Here is a 16,642-nt window from a genome sequence, read left to right as displayed (position 1 = left end):
GAGACTTCCATTTCTAGGCACCAACTCTGTGATGCTGGGTGATTTTTAAGCTCAGTGGACTCTTTGTTGATATTTTGTTAATCTAGCTCAATGGTTACTGTGCTCTTTTTTCCTCTTAACTGCTAGATTTTTTCAGGATGAGAACACTGCAGCCCACAAAGCCTCAGTTCCATTAACAGTGCCGAATATCAGCGCGCAGTCTTGCTAGCTTCTCCTCTGATGACCCCTCATTAACCTTGCTTAAAGGCTTGCAGAGCCTTTCTCATATGCTGCAGAAATGCACACAGAAGAACATTTGTCTGTTCTGTATGCTTCTTCTTCCTCCAAATAATAGGCTGGGAGCTGCAGTGTCTTCACTCAAATTTTCAGGCATTTGGAATGCTTGATAAAACACTGCTCAGTGTAACCTCAGCACAGATAGATAATTTACCTTGGTTGTGATTCAGACTATCTATAATTCAACAGCACTTTGAAGTCTCTCATGGCTGTGCATTTACAGATCACATCACTTGAAGACAGTTCACTGCTACTAATTTTTCTAGTGCATGTCTTGATGAAAACTACATGCTGTTGGTGTAGTCTAGTTAACTCCCCTGCAAAACAGCAGCCCACTAACTGTCCCTGCAATATAGCTGTGTATAAGGTGTGGATCTAGTGGTAGGGTAGGATATGGAGAAAGCTGGTAAAACCTGTCTGTAGTGTGTGAAGTGTCCCGTTTTTCTGTGTTTCCTCTTTACTGCTTATCTTCCTAATATTGTGGAAGAGGGAATAGCTCTAAATTGGACAGCAGCTCATCCACAGTTTGAAGTAGATCTATATTGCTTATGAGTCTATTTATTTGTAGATGGAGATCATGGGAAGATTTCTGAGTCTGGTTTGTTCTGTTGTGCATGAAGGTTCCTTGACACTTCAGCGATGTCAATTGTAATTGATGTTAAGAAAGTGAAAATCACCTTTGAGGATGTATAGCAGGAGTTAGCAGGCGTGGTTCCTTCCATGTAGAGTATTTCTCCTGTGATACGTACTTGAGGGTGAAGTGCACTGTGCCACTCCTGCAGAGCTGTGGCTGTTTAATGCCAGCTGAATTGTCCTGGCATTGACATCCTGAATTTGTGTCAGTCAGCAGAGATGGTGGGAGCCTTGGTTGAGCTTGGGTGGCTGCAGAGCAAACTCAAATGATCCGAGCAGAGTGTGGTGCCTTGCAGAGGAGACTCCCTTGCTGCTCCTGTGTCTGAGCTGGGCTCTGTGACTGCTGGGGGTAGTGGGATGTGTTTAGCAGATGTGTGATTTCTTGTCATGATGTTAACAGGACAGAACTCGGAAGGACTGTGGAAGGTTAGAAACGAAAACAGATGAGAAATTACTCAGTAGACTCAGTGACTCTGTGAGTAAGCCAGTTGAAATTTAAGATTAATTTAGGTGCCAGAAATGTATTTTCTTTCCTCATTAAGGATGCTGAGTAGATAGTAAGCCTTGGCTGAAACAAATCACCAGAGAAATATAGGCATTTTTTGCTGATGAGCTTTGTTTTTCGTGTCTTGGTACAATAGCTAATCTTAGGGGGGAAGGGAGTTGTTTTGGTTTTGGGTTGGTTTGTTTTTCATTTATATAATGCACGTAGGTACAGGGATAGAAAGAGGGTAGTAACAAATCTGTGTGTAATTCCTGCTCTTGTACATTCAGGACATTAGTGGAAGAGTAAACCTATACCTGGTTTATCATGAATGCTCAAGATCCCTGTTTTACTTTAAAAAATGTAAACACCTCTGATAGCTGTTTCCTGACCAAAACAAATCCGATGGGAAGGACCTGGATAAATGCAAACAGCCAAGAAAAAGCTTATTGAATAGCTCTTAGCTGAACAATCGTTTCATTTGCTGCTTGTCTCCTCTCAGGCCCCTGGCACTGCAGAACCACGAGTCACGTGCTGGGAAGCCTTGCTGTTTGTCCTGGCTTGTCAAAACAATTTAATGTAGGTGGAAAGGAATGAATGAAATGAACGGAGTAGGCTTGATGCATCTGTTTCAATTTGTTCAAAGGGCAGCCCAGTGATTGGGATGTGACACTTAGGTCCTCCAGGGGAGCTATCAGTTTAGGAAGAACAATGCTGTCCGTTTTATAAGATAGTTAAATCCATTTTAGGAAACAAGCTCTCCTACGGTTTGACAGCTTTGTATATTTTTAAAAATATTTGGGCTATATCTGCTCAGCATGTGCTAACTGAGCTACTACAAGAATGTGATTTGCTAACTTCTAGATTTAGGACTTTGTCTTGTCTGCCTAAGGTTGCTTCATTATGGTAAAAAAAGACCAGGAGAGGAGAGAGTGTGTCCATTTTTAAATTTTGTTAGTGGAAATTCCAAAATGATTTGGTCTTTGAAGGTTAAGATATCAAGCCATATATTATTAACTGTTCTAAAAGTGCTGGCTTATTTATAAAATTCTTTGCGTTTTCTAGGCTTATGGAAAACTACTTGTGTGTCCTTTCACTTTGTTTAGTTTCTGGCTGATTTAAAAATAAATCAACAAAAACATTAAAGTTGTCTAGCTAATCTCGTACTTGGTGAAACTGGAATGTTATCCTGTGAAACCTATATTTTTGCTTTCAAGAAAACAGCAAATGCATGTGGAAATGATCCATCTGTGTACCTTTTTAGATTGAGTTATAGGGAAAAGGCTACAAGGGATGAATCTGCTTATCTGATTCACACTTACAATAATTTAATCAAAAGGAGGGTGTATTTTGAATGATAGGCCACAGACTTCTTTCCATCTTTAGAAGTGGAGATAGAGCTGAGGGTCTTGCATTTCTGCAGGCTGCTGCTCCAAGGCCACCATGGATTCTGAGTACTGCCCCAGCAGCTGCCTTGTTGGGAACACACATCTGGGCTTTTGGGTCTTTTGGAGTATGCAGTTATAACTGAGCATTGTGAAAACTGCTCCCTTCCCAAAGTCTTGAAAAAAACTTTTAAATCCTCACTCAGTGATGATGGCTTCTTTCTGTCTGCTGCAGCTAGGCCGTGCAGCTACTTTGTGGGTTCCACGTGATGCCAAGGCACTCTCATTCCTCTGCTTTTCCTGAACTATTTATACCTAACATGGCTGGTAACATCAGATCTCAGCCTCCCAAATTACATACAGTGCTCTATTTTACTTGCTTATCTCTATATTTTAGTAGCTGCAGCTGCTTAAGTTGCATTTTTGTGCAAGAACAAGCATGATGTGAAGTTGTCGCTTTTGCCCATACTAACAGCTCAAAGGATGCCAAAATATATTTGGGATGGGCTCTATTCTAGTCTGTCTCTATGCAGCCTGGGAGATCTTGCTGTCTAGTATTTTTAATTACTCAGGTTTTGAAAGTGGATGTGTCAATTTATTTGCATGTTGGCCTGCAGGCCAACTATTTGCAAGTTGCATTAGAATGTAATTTGTACAGCTATAGCAAGTCATGTATACAGATTTTGTTAGTATAATTGTGCATAAGTACCAGTATTTTCCTGAATGTTGGGTTTGTGTGTTCTTTTGCAGTATATTGACAGTTTTCTGTAACCTAGGATTAGTATTCCTTTAGTGAAAGAGTATAAAAATCTGTTACCCATGAGGGTGTGGGTTGTGTGTCCAAGGAAATGAGGGTAGTAAAAAGTAGCATGCACTGCTGGGCTTAGGAAACAAGTGGCCTCTCTTTTTCTTCCAGCTCTGTTTAATGTTCCCTTGTGCTGCTGCAGTTATGTACTGAAGGGTGCAAGGTTTCCTTGGTTGCAAAAACATAGCTGTGTTCCTGGGTGAAAGTTTTTGGCCTGTGTTTTGTCCAAACTTGTCCCAGATCACTGGGGCACTGTGACTTTCAAAGCAGCGTTGTTTTACTTCGTATATTACACTGTCCTGGTGGTTTTTTTCATGCCAGCAGGGAATTGTTGAGTGTCTGTGTTGAACGTCACAGCTGTGTTTGCAGGAACATGATGCTGCCATGGATGTGAGCAGAGAGAGAAATGAGTCCAAATGTGGGTGCCTGTTGGGAGTCTGTTCATTGATAAGAGTGATTAGCACTTGGTAGTTGCTATTTGGGGCCACTAGTACAGGGGCAGGGAAAACTGAATAAAGCCCTTTAGGGAGATTAGGTTACATGGATTAAAATGAGAATGAAATGAAATATATTTGACTTGATGTTAAGTATAGGTCTAAATCTGGTAAGTAGTGTTTGTGGTAGATACTTTGTTTGTATGGACAAAATAAAGGAAATGTAATCCAAATGTGTATCTAAAATCTTGGTTTTGGACAAAAATGAATGCAGGCATTCATATTAACTATTTAAAAGTAATAGAAAAGTAATTATTGCAGCCTTTTTTGTGTCCTGACCATATATAATTCTTGAATTTATGGCTATACAGTTTTAAAAAGTGAATTATATGGGTCAAGTGCAGAGGCTGAGAATACTGCTTTATTTTCTTGTAAGAAAGATGATACAGTGAATGTGAATTTGAAGCATTGTTTCTTAGAACTGTGTGTGTATGGACAGCTGTCCCTATTGCAGCTCACTGCTTTTCTGCCTCTCAGCAGTTTGAAGCAGTTAAGATCAAAGTTTGGAGCAGAACTTGGGCTGCTCTGTTTCCTATAATGAAAGGAAAGCTAAGATAGCTCAAAGGGGAGCACTAATTACGTATTAAAACACCTGCAACACCTGAGCAGACATGAAGTCTCAATTGTTGGTGGAGTGTTTGTGCAAATGTGTTATGTCAAAACTTGTGCAAATATGCTTATGAAAGAATGGGAAGAGGTGGTAGTGCTGATTTCTGCAGAATGAAATAGTTGTAGGATTGAATTCTGTTGATGTCTGTAGATTAAATTAGTCATGCTTAAGGATTTTGCATTTTCCTAAAAATTGTAAGAGTGACATTCACAGACACCAGTAGTAAACTGGTCCCTGAGGAGATTTCAAATCTGTTTTCAGACTTTCACCTGGGGAAATAGCAAACTTCTGAAAATTGGAGTTTCATCTGAAAAAGAAGTTTGTCCATGCCTGAAGATACTCTGCGAACCTTTTAGAAAAAGTTGATGGTCTAAGTAAATGTAGGATGGTTTAGATATTACATGGCTGAATTGTATTGAGAAAACACATGACCTGTAAACAAAGGAAGAGGAATTACTGTCTGGAGGACAATGGGAGTATAAGTATAAATCCTGTGTGGTTTTACTGCCTCCTTTTAATGGAAAAGACAATGTGAAATCAAGTGATGTGAAATTACTCAGATTTGACAAGCAGATCATCGCTTATTGCTAAATAACTGTTAGAAACAATGATTCTAAAGTTCTTGGCTTCAAGTATATCCTGAAATATTTTATGTTTTAATGCAAACTGCATATGGACTCAATCTGTGTCAGTCAGTCAATCTGACTGGTGTGAGCAGTGATGCTTTGGTAAACTGAGAGCAAGCACTTCATGGCACAAGGAGTCTTTTCTCTTGGAGATGTGCTGCTTATTCTGGTAATAGCTGCTTGGAGTCTTGGTGATCCCTGACAGGCAGTTTTTGGTAGGTAATACAACAGTATTGTCCAGGAAAGCTTCTTCGTGTTCTGTCTCTGGCCAGAAGATTGCTTTCTGTCTCTAGTGGGAGTTATGTTTTTGTTTTTGTTGACGTGAGATTACAGGAAATTTGCTCAATCATGAGGTTCTGCTTTTAATCAAAGAAAATCCAATTCATTCACTTGATGGTCTCACAGCTACAAGAACATACTGTACCTTAAGAGAGGTTTGATGCTTAACCCCCTCTGTGTGTGTTAATCCCATCTGTTACCAGTGGTCTGGATAGGCATAGAGGAATAATGAAAGATTGTTGTTATGTACAACATGAGAGGGAGATGCTTTAAATGATCTGATTTCATTCTCAAACACTGAATTGTTCAAGACTTTATGCCCTCTTTCTGCCTCAAGTCAGGCAACAGCTAAATTGATGAAGAGTAAAGGAGGAGGGAGCAGAAAGAGGAGTTAATCTACAGATTCACAGTTCTGAACCCTGAGAGCAATAGAATTATAAAGAGCAATGTATTATAAAAAGACTGTAACAGAATGTGTTAAAAATAGAATATTTAAAGGTAATTGCAAACCAAATGGCATTTAAGACACCTGATCCTTGTGTGTACCTGTTTTTCAAGTTGCTGCCTCTCAACAAGAAAATAAAACAAAACTTTCTGATATACCTTTGCTTTTTCATTAGGATCGGAAGCTGTCCAAGTCAGAGCGACAAAGATTTAAAGAGGAAGCTGGGATGCTGAAAGGGCTTCAGCATCCTAATATTGTCAGGTTCTATGATTCCTGGGAGTCTACAGTCAAAGGAAAAAAGTGTATTGTTCTTGTGACGGAACTCATGACATCTGGAACATTAAAAACGTAAGTAAATTAAGGCATGTCAAAGCATTTCAGTTTCATTAGCACAACGGCAGAGCACAAGAAATAGATGATATTTAGAGTGGATGAGAACAGAGCTCTTTTACTGAGGGATAACCTACTGTGGAAATATTCTTGTTTAAAATGAGCATTACTGGCATTGCAGGGTGTGGTAGAACATCTTTTAAGTTAGCAAGCTTGTCTGTTCTTACTTGTAATGTCTTAGTAAGCACATGCAAGAAAACTTTTGGATTTTAAGAGCTTAGAAAGGCAATACTCAATGCTCACTTCACAGAATTTTTAAATTTTTTTTCTTTTCTCCAGCTGCTTTCCATTTAGGATGAACTAGTTTGTAAAGTTGAAAGCACAAATTAATTCATCACTATTGTGGTAACACTCAAAACCTCCCAATACAAATAACATGTAAAAAGAAAAAAATTCACCACCTCTTGGTTTATCTGAAACTTGCTGAAGTAGTGCCTACCAAAACTCCAAAAGCATGCAGCTCCTGCAGCCAGGAGGGCCTCTAGTGGTGTGCTGGTTGGCAGGGACTCCCCTGCAGCTCCTGCCCTGGCTGTGCCCTGGGAGTGTCCTGAGCACCCAGGCACCATTCCTCTGCTGGCAGTCAACTTTGGGATAAAGGGGCTCTCTCAGCCGCCATTCCTCAACAGGGAATTAACTGCCAGCTTTGGGATAAAGGAGCTCTGCAGTGCTGCCTTTGTGCAGTGCCCATTGCACTCTTGGAGAGGCATTCACATCCTCCATGTGGAAGCAGGCTGTGGGAGCTGCAGTTTGCTGGCTCTTTGGTTCAAATAGCCTGTGAATGTCTTGGTGTTTTTGACCATGCTTATTGATAGCCACAAATGGACATTCTTAAGAAGAAAAATGGCTCTTTGGCAGTCTAGACTGCAATTACAGGGAAGTGTTTGTCTCTTGAAATAGTACTGGACGACTGAGGATACTGCAACATTCTTTAGCTGTGTGTTCAGTGAAGACATTTCTCAGGTTGTTTGAGGTATTTCAGATAAAATAATAGATCTGCTGCTTCATGTGCTGTTTTGCAGCTTTGTACAGATGCTCTTAAATAAAGTTTACCTAATTTTATATAGTGCTAGATTTATTTTTTTCTCTCTTTTTTACTCCTTCACCCCTCTCACAGATTTTAATGTTTGGATTGGCTTATGTGGTGGCATAAGCAAGATGATGAAGTAAAAATAGACAATTATAAAGTAGGGTGTTGGCAGGAAGAAATACCTCAGATTTGCTGTCTGTGGGATTATTCTGTACGTTGGTACTATTGCCTACCCTTAATATAGACAACAGTGTTTACTCTACTTAGGTCCCAGCCACTGGTTTTGTCTAAAGCTTAGATAAAAGTGTGTGTCTAGTGTGTGTTCCTGATGCACTTTAAATCAGTGTGTCAGCTACCTGGTGGGGCACATTGCTTCAGAGCTACCTCTGTTGATTTAGTAAGGATTCCTATAACTCCTTGAGCTCTGTGTAATTGTAATTACAGAAATGTAGACTGGAAACCTCCTGAGGTCTCTTCAAGCCCAGGTTATCCTATGATACTAGGAAAAGTGAAAGCATACTGGCTAGTAGGCTTGTCTGTTTTTATGTTATTTATATTTGCTTCCATTTAAAATTGCTTTCTGCATTAAGTGATGTGATTTAATTCATGACAGTGTTAGGAAAAATGACAGCAACACTGCAGGATGTTGGGTGATGGTTGGACCCAGGTCCTTCAGCAGTGAGAAGCTGGCAGTGGACTTAGCATATTTATAACCAAGAATGTAATTAGAGATTCCAGATGCTGAACTGAAGTGCCCCTACCATGTGATCTTTGGAGCAGGCTCAAGGGAGATGAATGAGGGTTGTGTCAATAGCGAGAATTCAAGTGGTAGCTGATGTGATTCAGAACCTCCTTCAGTTTGTCTCTTTCCTTGGTTTGGCTTTTCCCCTGCCTTTCTTTACATTCTGATACTTGATTTCCTCTGGAACTGTGTCTCGATTCTTTTACAGATTTGTTTTCACAGCAGGATCATTGCTAGCAACTTGATTTTCCAGATCTTGTTTTGGACTGGAGAAATTAAAATAAAAGGGATGAATACACTGCATTTCTATATTGGAGCTGATTGAAGTGATTTCATCAGGACTGTATCTCCTGACTAAGTGGATCTGCAGAAGAGACTGACCACTACCATGGAATAACTGAACCCAGCTTGCTTTTAGATTAAGATTGTAGTTGCTAGACTCCATGCTGGTCACAGAATTTACTACCAGTCTTGCTGTAGTGTGAACCTGGTCTTTATCTGAGACTGAATAACATTGCCTGAACAAGAATAAAGTCCTTGCTCTGCAGAGCATGCTAGGTCCTTTCTCTCTACATGTAGTCCAGCCCATACTTTTCAAAAGGAACAAAACAGCTCTTCACTTCAAATTCTGTTACCCAAAGAGAGGTTGAGAGAAAACCCTGCTGGAAAGCACTTGAAAACTGTCAGAGGTTACTCACCTTGTGGCATCTCTAATCTGCTGAAGTTAAGTAATAGAGTAAGATCTTAGTCTTAGGTCACACACGTTGAAAAATATTTTTGGTATGGAATTTGACTCTTCTGACATGGGATTTCAAGGAGTGGCAATGACAGAACAGTTAAGGTTGGGTCACATTCTACCTGCAAAAGTATACAGACTTTATGTATGAACTCTTCTACCTCAATTATTTGACAGAGCCTTTTTAAGGTTTCCTCTGTCCTGTCCATATCTGTCCATAGTTTTGAAGTAATGAGTAGTACCAGCTGGATTCAGGTGATCAAACCCTGTCCTGCACCAGCAAGGTGATCTCTAAAAATTTCCAATCTGCTTGACAACTCCCCAGGTAAATTTGAAGCAGATTTAAAATGTAGTGTGGAAACCTTGAACAGAGTGCTTGGACTGTTGAAAATAAAGGAATAATGACTTCAGAGCTCCTGCAGTTTTCCACAGCTCTGTACTTAGTTGATTATTAAAATTTTGAATCTAGCAACCCACCTCCCCACCCAGTTATAACTAATCAAGGTAAAGGTTGTTACTGTTTAAGAAATTCAATAGATAAAGAATTGTGATTCATGAACCTTGAATTATGTGTCATTGAAGCAGTGCCTTGAAATTTAGCAATCCAACTGTCTAATTACTGTAGAATGATTTTGTATGCAGATGAGTTATCAGCTGTATATACCAAGCTTTTCATATTTATCTTCCATTATTATAGTCCCCTGGCTAGGAGAAAGGGGGTAGGTTTTAGGGGAATAATCTTTAGCTCCTCTCAAGTCTTGAAAACCCAAATAGATTTTAAAATAGAAGGTAAAGTTTAAATTGATACATGTCTTTGATTATTGTTTCTTTACTTCCAAACAGCAAATTGTTTCGTTTAATCTGCTATTTGTTAGCAGAATCTGCTTAACCTATTGTTACTTTTCTCATTAGGTATTTGAAAAGATTTAAAGTGATGAAAATTAAAGTACTACGAAGCTGGTGCCGTCAGATACTGAAAGGCTTACAATTTCTACACACACGCACTCCTCCCATTATTCATAGAGACTTAAAGTGTGACAACATCTTCATTACTGGCCCCACTGGATCAGTGAAGATTGGAGACCTCGGTCTGGCAACCCTGAAACGAGCTTCTTTTGCCAAAAGTGTGATAGGTAAGCCTCTCCTGTTTTGGAGGCTGCTGAGCCAGTCTACCTCTTTGGAGATTTGAGTGTTTTAAGAGCTTTCCTAAAAATATACTTACAGAGGTGCATGGTCAAAGCCTGGAAATATGTAGGCTTTGTGTCTTGATTGCTGAGGTCATTCTGTGTTCCTGAAGCAATGACATGTTGAAATTTTAGTTGTGATTCTGATATTTGTGTATTAACTATTTCAGAATATAGAGTTCTTGTTCTGCCCAACAATCTAGTACAACATTGTTGATAAAACCACTCTTGACTACATATAAATCTTACCTTTGATATGGTGCTGCTTCAAGAGATGTACAAAAGAATTTTGGTGACCAAATAACGTTTTGATATTTAGCATGGCATTGGTTCATACAGCCACATTTTTTGGTTGTCACCAGAGGTTAGTATTGAAGTTCTTGCAGCTTGTGAACAATCAAAACCTGAGGTATATCACAGAAAGTCAATATTTTTTAAAAATATATATATTTATATAATATCACAGTCAGACTGTGGTATAATGTCATACTCAGGGAGTCTATAGAATGTGGATCTATGTAAGTTAGGAGGGTGCATTGGGGAAATACTGCCTTACACTGGCTCCATTCTTGTGTATCCATTAATAACCTTTTCCAGAAATTGGTTTGATGGAAATAGTGTAATCCTTCTTGTGAATTCTTGAAAGAATTGGTTTTATCAGCTTTGTTTTTATAGTTGGGTGAACAGCCTGCAGAGAATGAAGTTTCTCTCGCTCTCAGTATTTAGAGCTTGCTAAAATTCAGCATTACTCAACAGTCCTGTGCCAGATTCCTAGCTGGGATCAATGGTGTATACCTGTAAATTATCTTGCAAGCTGTCGCTGAAATATTTCCTGCTACTTAACCAGGTCAAAGTATTAATAAGGAAGAAAAGAACAGTGTAAAAATCCATAATTTCTTAAGCATGTTTGTCATATCTTCATATTTATCACTGGAAAATTACCATCTGTTACATAGTTATCATTAATTACATGTTAATGATTAGCCTTTGGATAAAAGATTGCAATTACGTTATTTTTGGTTTAGTGTGGTGAAAACAAGCAATGGGCTGTAGAATGATCTGTAAATTGCCTGGAATCTGGTGTCTGCAGGAAATAATTCTGTGCTTAAATTTACAAAAAGCAAACTTGCATCTCTGGCTTAAAATAAATCTGATCATACAATGCAGTCCCTGTGTTTACAGAGGGGATCTGTGATGCTTCACTGGGCAATAATTTTCTGCACACTATTTAAATGGGACTTGTTGAATCTCACGCTCTATGCCTGTAACTCAATCTCTCTGTATTTCTGAGTATTTTTGACTGTAGGATGTCCCTCACTAATGCCTGTATCTGCAGTAGGCCTATAAATATACTGCAGGTGGGGAGGTAAGTATATGAAGAAAAGGGCTCTGGTGAGTGGCCTTTGCAGAAAATTACCTTTTATCCTCTTTTCATGGAGATTTGTATTTGCAACAAGAGCTTTTCATTGCAAGGCCTTACCCAAACCATTCTACTCCAGCAAGTGGAGTAGCAGGTCAGAGACTAGCTGTGGGCTCTTACCAGTACTACTTCTTTTGCAGCAGAGGGCAGTCGGGTAGTTTTTCAAACAAGGTTTAATGTGCCTCCTCTCTTACAGGGAGAAAAGGTAAGTGCCTTAACTCTCTTTAGTATTTGGTTTGCAGCCTATGGCTAGTCTGCAGTGTTCCTCTCTTCTTATCCCCTCCCCTGGCATTTGATTTCAGGCTAATCCAGTCTGTTCTGATGTTTGTATCAACTAACACACCTAAAGCAGGAATCGCATCAGATCTCACATGCCATTCTTATTCCACAAAGGCCTTGCAATGGAAGACTCACAAAGTACATTGGTGCAACAGAGTCACTAAGGGTTTCCTCCCTCTTCTTTTTGCCTCCACTTTCTCTTGTCTCACAGGTCTGCCCAGCCGCTTCCCCCTGCGGTGAGTAACGCCAGCAGCCTCTGCTCGCTTTGAGCCATTTAGAGTCTGAATCGTTCTTTTAATTTAAGGTACCCCAGAGTTCATGGCCCCCGAGATGTATGAGGAGAAATATGATGAATCCGTTGATGTATATGCTTTTGGGATGTGTATGCTAGAGATGGCCACGTCTGAGTATCCTTATTCCGAGTGCCAAAATGCCGCGCAGATCTACCGTCGAGTGACCAGTGTAAGTCCCTGCTCACTACTGAGTGTAAAGCTACTACTGTTAGCAGCAAAGGAGTACAGCTGGGTAGCACTGGTGCTGTGTAAGTGTGTGTGTGGGGAAAAGAAGCTGGAAAGAGGTTATTTTTGGGATGAGTGCAAAGTTACAGGGTGGTTGAACTCAGCGAACATCTGTCAGAAGCTTGTAAAATATGTGAATGGAAATAAAATTTTGCATGTGTTCATACTCTTGAGTATTTAAGTAGGTATTACACAGGGTTTAAAAAAAACACACAAAAACCAGCCCCTCAAACCAAACAACAAAACACACTAGAATAATAACAGATTATTTTCTAAGCCACTTCTGGGGGATGGTGGAAGTAGTTTCATCTTGAAGATGGGCTGGTAACTTTGTTCTTTGCAATAAAGCTGGATCCCAGATTTGAGCACTGGCTTAGCTGCCTGCCAGTTGTTACCTAGAGTGATTTTAATAGTTTATTGAATTCTGAGTGGCCCTCAGCTACTGTGTGTTGGGGGCACTTCTTATAATGATGAAGTGGAAACATTTGATAAATAGCAGGAAGCTCTTCCACCCTGGTAAGTACTGGGCAAGTGTAGTGGTGAAGGTGCAGGCATTGTGGGAGAAAACAAATAAGGGTGAGAAGGCAATCAAGAGATTAGAGTTGGCCCATCTGACCAGGCTGAGGGGAACATACAGATCCTGATTGTAGAAGCAGAAGTGTAGTGCTAGAAATGTGCAGTGTGATGTGGCTAAATTTAATCTGTACCAGTGTGGTGAAACAAATGTGTTCAACCTTGTGACCTAAGCGTTCAGAAAGAATAGTGAGGTGGCTGCTTGGGGAAGTGAAAACTTGCATTGGATTTTTCATGTGTTCATGTGCAAAGGGAAGAAAAAACCCCAGACTTACCTCTTTGTCCATAGACAAATGAGTTCCCTCTGATCTTTCTTGTGTGTGTTATCTTGGAGAAGTTGCAGATTTAATAAACAACTTGCTTAGCTTTGGAATAATAAAATGCTGTCTTATTCCTGATGCCTCACACTACAAAAGGCAGATACGATTCCTGACTTGGATTTTAGAAGGGTCTTCATCTCAGAAGCTACAAATTCTAAAAGAAGGCTTGATGAAATAAAACTATCCATTTTTTTCAGGGAAATATTGGAGGGGCAGAAAGAAGGAAAAAAGAAAGCATAAATGATCACTTTGGTTTTTTCCTACAGATATTAGAATAAGTTTTTATATACATATATATAGACACAGAGTTGTTTTTTTGGTTTATATTTTTTATATGTGTTGGCAAACTTACCTGTAATTTTCTAAATAGAGATCAAGACCTAGGCTAAAATCTAATCTTAACTCTGTGTATAGCATTATCTCATCTGGAAGCAGTAGGGATCAGTGAAAGAAAACTACATATCCTACTGGAGCAGTCTCAGTGGTACCTTTTACTGTGCTTATGGATGTATCTTGGACAGAGCCAAAGCAGCAAAATTTGGATGGACATTTTTCTTAGAACAGATGCCTAATGTAACTGTCATTAAGAAGTGCTAGGAGCTGGGCTGTTGGTGAGAATTAGCTGTTGAGACAATCTTAGACTTGGAAATCCCCAGGTCTCACAGACCTGTCTTTTCTCTGGTTGTTGAATACCTTATGAACTAGAAGGCTTTTTAGGGGCTTGTGGAAGAAAAAGTTACCTAGAGACTTACCAGGGATGCACTTACCACTTGTTTGTTGTGTGTGGTGCTCCTTTCTCCCCATTGTTTTTGGCTGACTGTGGAAATTCCAAGTGGATGAGAAACACTTTTTTGAGCAATTTTTTGGTCTGTCCAACACCACCTTCTATTCTATTCTGATGGTTCACAAATCAAATGTATTGGTTGATTTTTTTTTTTCCCTACTATTTAATTTATTGCTTGAGAGCTCTTAAGATACACTTTGATAGGGAACCCAGCAAATCTTGTTTTCTTTCAGAAGGAGCAAAGGACAGGAAAGAAATGAAAAACATACGTTTGTCTGCTTCAAAAGGCTGTGTTTTGAACAACCTGCAAAACAGTTTGTTCAAAACAAAACCAAACGAAAACAAAAGGTGAAAAATTTTCATGGAAGGCTTTCAATTTCCCTGCAGTGACTATAAGGACTAGTAAAAAACAAAGTTTCTCCCTTATCTTAAATCCTTGCTATAGTTTAGGACAGAGTCCTGTAAAAAGTGTCTTAATGCCCAAGGTATCCTCTCAGAACCTCTTGGTAATGCAAGTTTATGTTCTTTTTTCCCATTTTGTCTGTGCATTAGTCTATTTTTAGGGTGGCCTTCAGCTGCATTGTATTTTGACCTGACACCTTTTGGGATAAGGGTTGCTCTAGCTGATGCCCAGATACTGCAGCTTGGGGTTGGGGTGTTTGCCAGGATTGCTCAGAGTATTCAGTCCTGTTCTACCTCTTTGGTTCAGGGTCTTTCCTCATGCTTGGAAGCAGTTTTTTGTTAAATAATACAGTTTGGCAAGCAAAGATCTGGAATTTGGATCTAAAGGCTGAAGTTCCTCTCACAGATGAGATATTTTTTGGCCCAGGCAGTAATTGTTGCTTCACATCTTGGACAATGGCATTGCTGCATGAGTCTGCTGTTCCTAAGGTGCTTGTTTATTCTGTCTGCATTGTCTCACTGGGAAGTTCCTGTATTTCCTTAAAACAGTGCTAGGATAAAATTCTTGAATTTTCTCTGGCCCTAGAAACACAAGTGCAATTAAATTGGTATTCTGGCTCATTTTATCTAGAAGAATTCTTTTGCAGAATAATCTGGGTATATGCCTGGCTTTAAAAACCCAACTGTCTGCAATTTGTAGGGCTCAGGGTGTTTTGCTGAACTTTATTTTACTGTTCTGGTAAGGAAATCAGCAGTTTGACACAGAATATTCTAAGAAATAATCTAAGCCTGCAGTGAATTGGCAACAAGCTGCACTACTATTAAAATATTGTTTACTGCTCCTTTTATTTTTTTTTTTTCTCCTCTGCCCTCTTGTGCAGGCACACCTGCCTGTGTGCTATACTACTAGATTAGGGAATGGATCCCCTCTTTTTGTTTTTTGTAATACTGCTCTGTATCCAAGTAATGCGGAGTGTTCCAATGCAAAATGTAAACAAGATATATAATTCTGTTATGTACTTGCATGAAAAAAAAAATAGGAGTGTAAGATCTTGGTAAAATTCTTGAAGGTTTCCCTGTCTGACTGTTCTTCTCAGGAGACTGGTATTTTTTCTTTGACCTCTTCCATGCATATTTCAATTAAACAGTTTGTCACAGGAGATGTTTAAAATTGGCTACACGTGCATTTAAATGGAAAAAGAGATATTTATAGAACAGACATCTTAAGTATGATTTCTTAATTTAGTCTGTTTGGGAAATCAATGCAGTGAAGGCATAACTAACTAACTGCAGTAACTTCAGCTGCTTTGCCTCAGCCTCTGGTGAGATTGCTGAAAGCCAAGCTGTTGCCTCAAAATCTAGTTTGGATTTTATCTAGTTCATGTTGCAATTGCCACTTGGAGATACAGTATAGACTTCTACTGCTTTTACTCTGTTTCTTTTAAGCTTGCTTTTTGCAGCACAAAGATTCTCTTTATAAGCATTTAGAGGTACTGACTGTTCAACCTCTAATAATTGGATGTCCCAAGGCTTAAATTTGCTAGGTGATTGACTAGTCCCAGGACTAGTAAAAAGACAATTAATGTGTTTATTATGCAGATTTTTCTTCTTGCATATCTACCACTAACATCCAAATCCAAATGTGTTCATTGCCAAACAGTTAATAAAACCATCTTCAGTTTAATATGTATTAATCATCTCAGTATGAGCAGAAAACTCCCTTTTTCTTTCTTCCCCTCCCATTATATGAACTTACCTTTTAAATTTTCCTGATGGACTTGTGCTCTATACTTGACTTTCTCCACGCTTACTTTGACAAAGTGAAATTTTGCATTTGTCCTTTCCTTCACCAGAAGTCCAGTCTCTTCTCTCTAAACAAACATCTGCTGTCTGAGCTGGCCTTAAGATGAGAAGGGGGGGAGAAAAAGCATTTTGAATTAAAAAAAAAAAAAAAAAAAGTTGTTCTCTACTAAAATGTTCCACAGCAGGCATAACATTTTTCTTCTCTGTTCTCCAGAGCTTAAAAAAGGGCCTAAGGGAACAAGGTACCTAATGAGTAACCTGACCAGGCAGTGTCTAACTGGTTTAAAACTCCTTAATTTCCCTACCTGGTGGGAACTGGAGCTCACTGGTTAGAGTGAAGGTCATTCTCTTTGCTGGACACAAGGCAGTTACAAAGTGCTGTAGTTCAGTTAGTTGAGATAAAATGAATCTTTTTTTTTTTTTTAGT

At 39.3% G+C, this 16,642-nt stretch overlaps 1 protein-coding gene and 1 long non-coding RNA gene across 13 annotated transcripts in view; one reads left to right on the top strand and one right to left on the bottom strand.

Moving 5' to 3' along the window:
• Positions 1-16,642, top strand: part of WNK1 (WNK lysine deficient protein kinase 1) — a 90,441-nt gene that overhangs the window by 25,161 nt on the left and 48,638 nt on the right. For all 10 annotated transcript variants that reach the window (XM_085049380.1, XM_085049375.1, XM_085049378.1 and 7 more), the window contains exons 2-4: positions 6,213-6,385; positions 9,845-10,065; positions 12,120-12,277. In XM_085049380.1, the coding sequence (XP_084905506.1) occupies positions 6,213-6,385; positions 9,845-10,065; positions 12,120-12,277 (552 nt within the window). The remainder of the gene's footprint in view (positions 1-6,212; positions 6,386-9,844; positions 10,066-12,119; positions 12,278-16,642) is intronic.
• LOC146442745 (uncharacterized) lies at positions 6,382-16,437 on the bottom strand. Of its 3 annotated transcripts, none has more exons than XR_014849446.1 (5): positions 16,169-16,437; positions 13,997-14,236; positions 13,182-13,406; positions 10,366-10,520; positions 6,382-9,054 (listed from the first exon to the last, which is right to left on the bottom strand). It is a non-coding gene; the product is annotated as an uncharacterized LOC146442745 (long non-coding RNA). The 3 variants fall into 3 exon arrangements; XR_014849445.1 differs by having other exon boundaries at positions 13,997-14,043; XR_014849444.1 differs by having other exon boundaries at positions 13,182-14,236.

This window comes from Lichenostomus cassidix, chromosome 1Ab (genome assembly GCF_008360975.1).
Source record: "Lichenostomus cassidix isolate B80296 chromosome 1Ab, HeHo_3.0, whole genome shotgun sequence".
Lineage (NCBI taxonomy): Eukaryota > Metazoa > Chordata > Aves > Passeriformes > Meliphagidae > Lichenostomus > Lichenostomus cassidix.
This window is presented reverse-complemented; position numbering and strand designations above follow the sequence as displayed.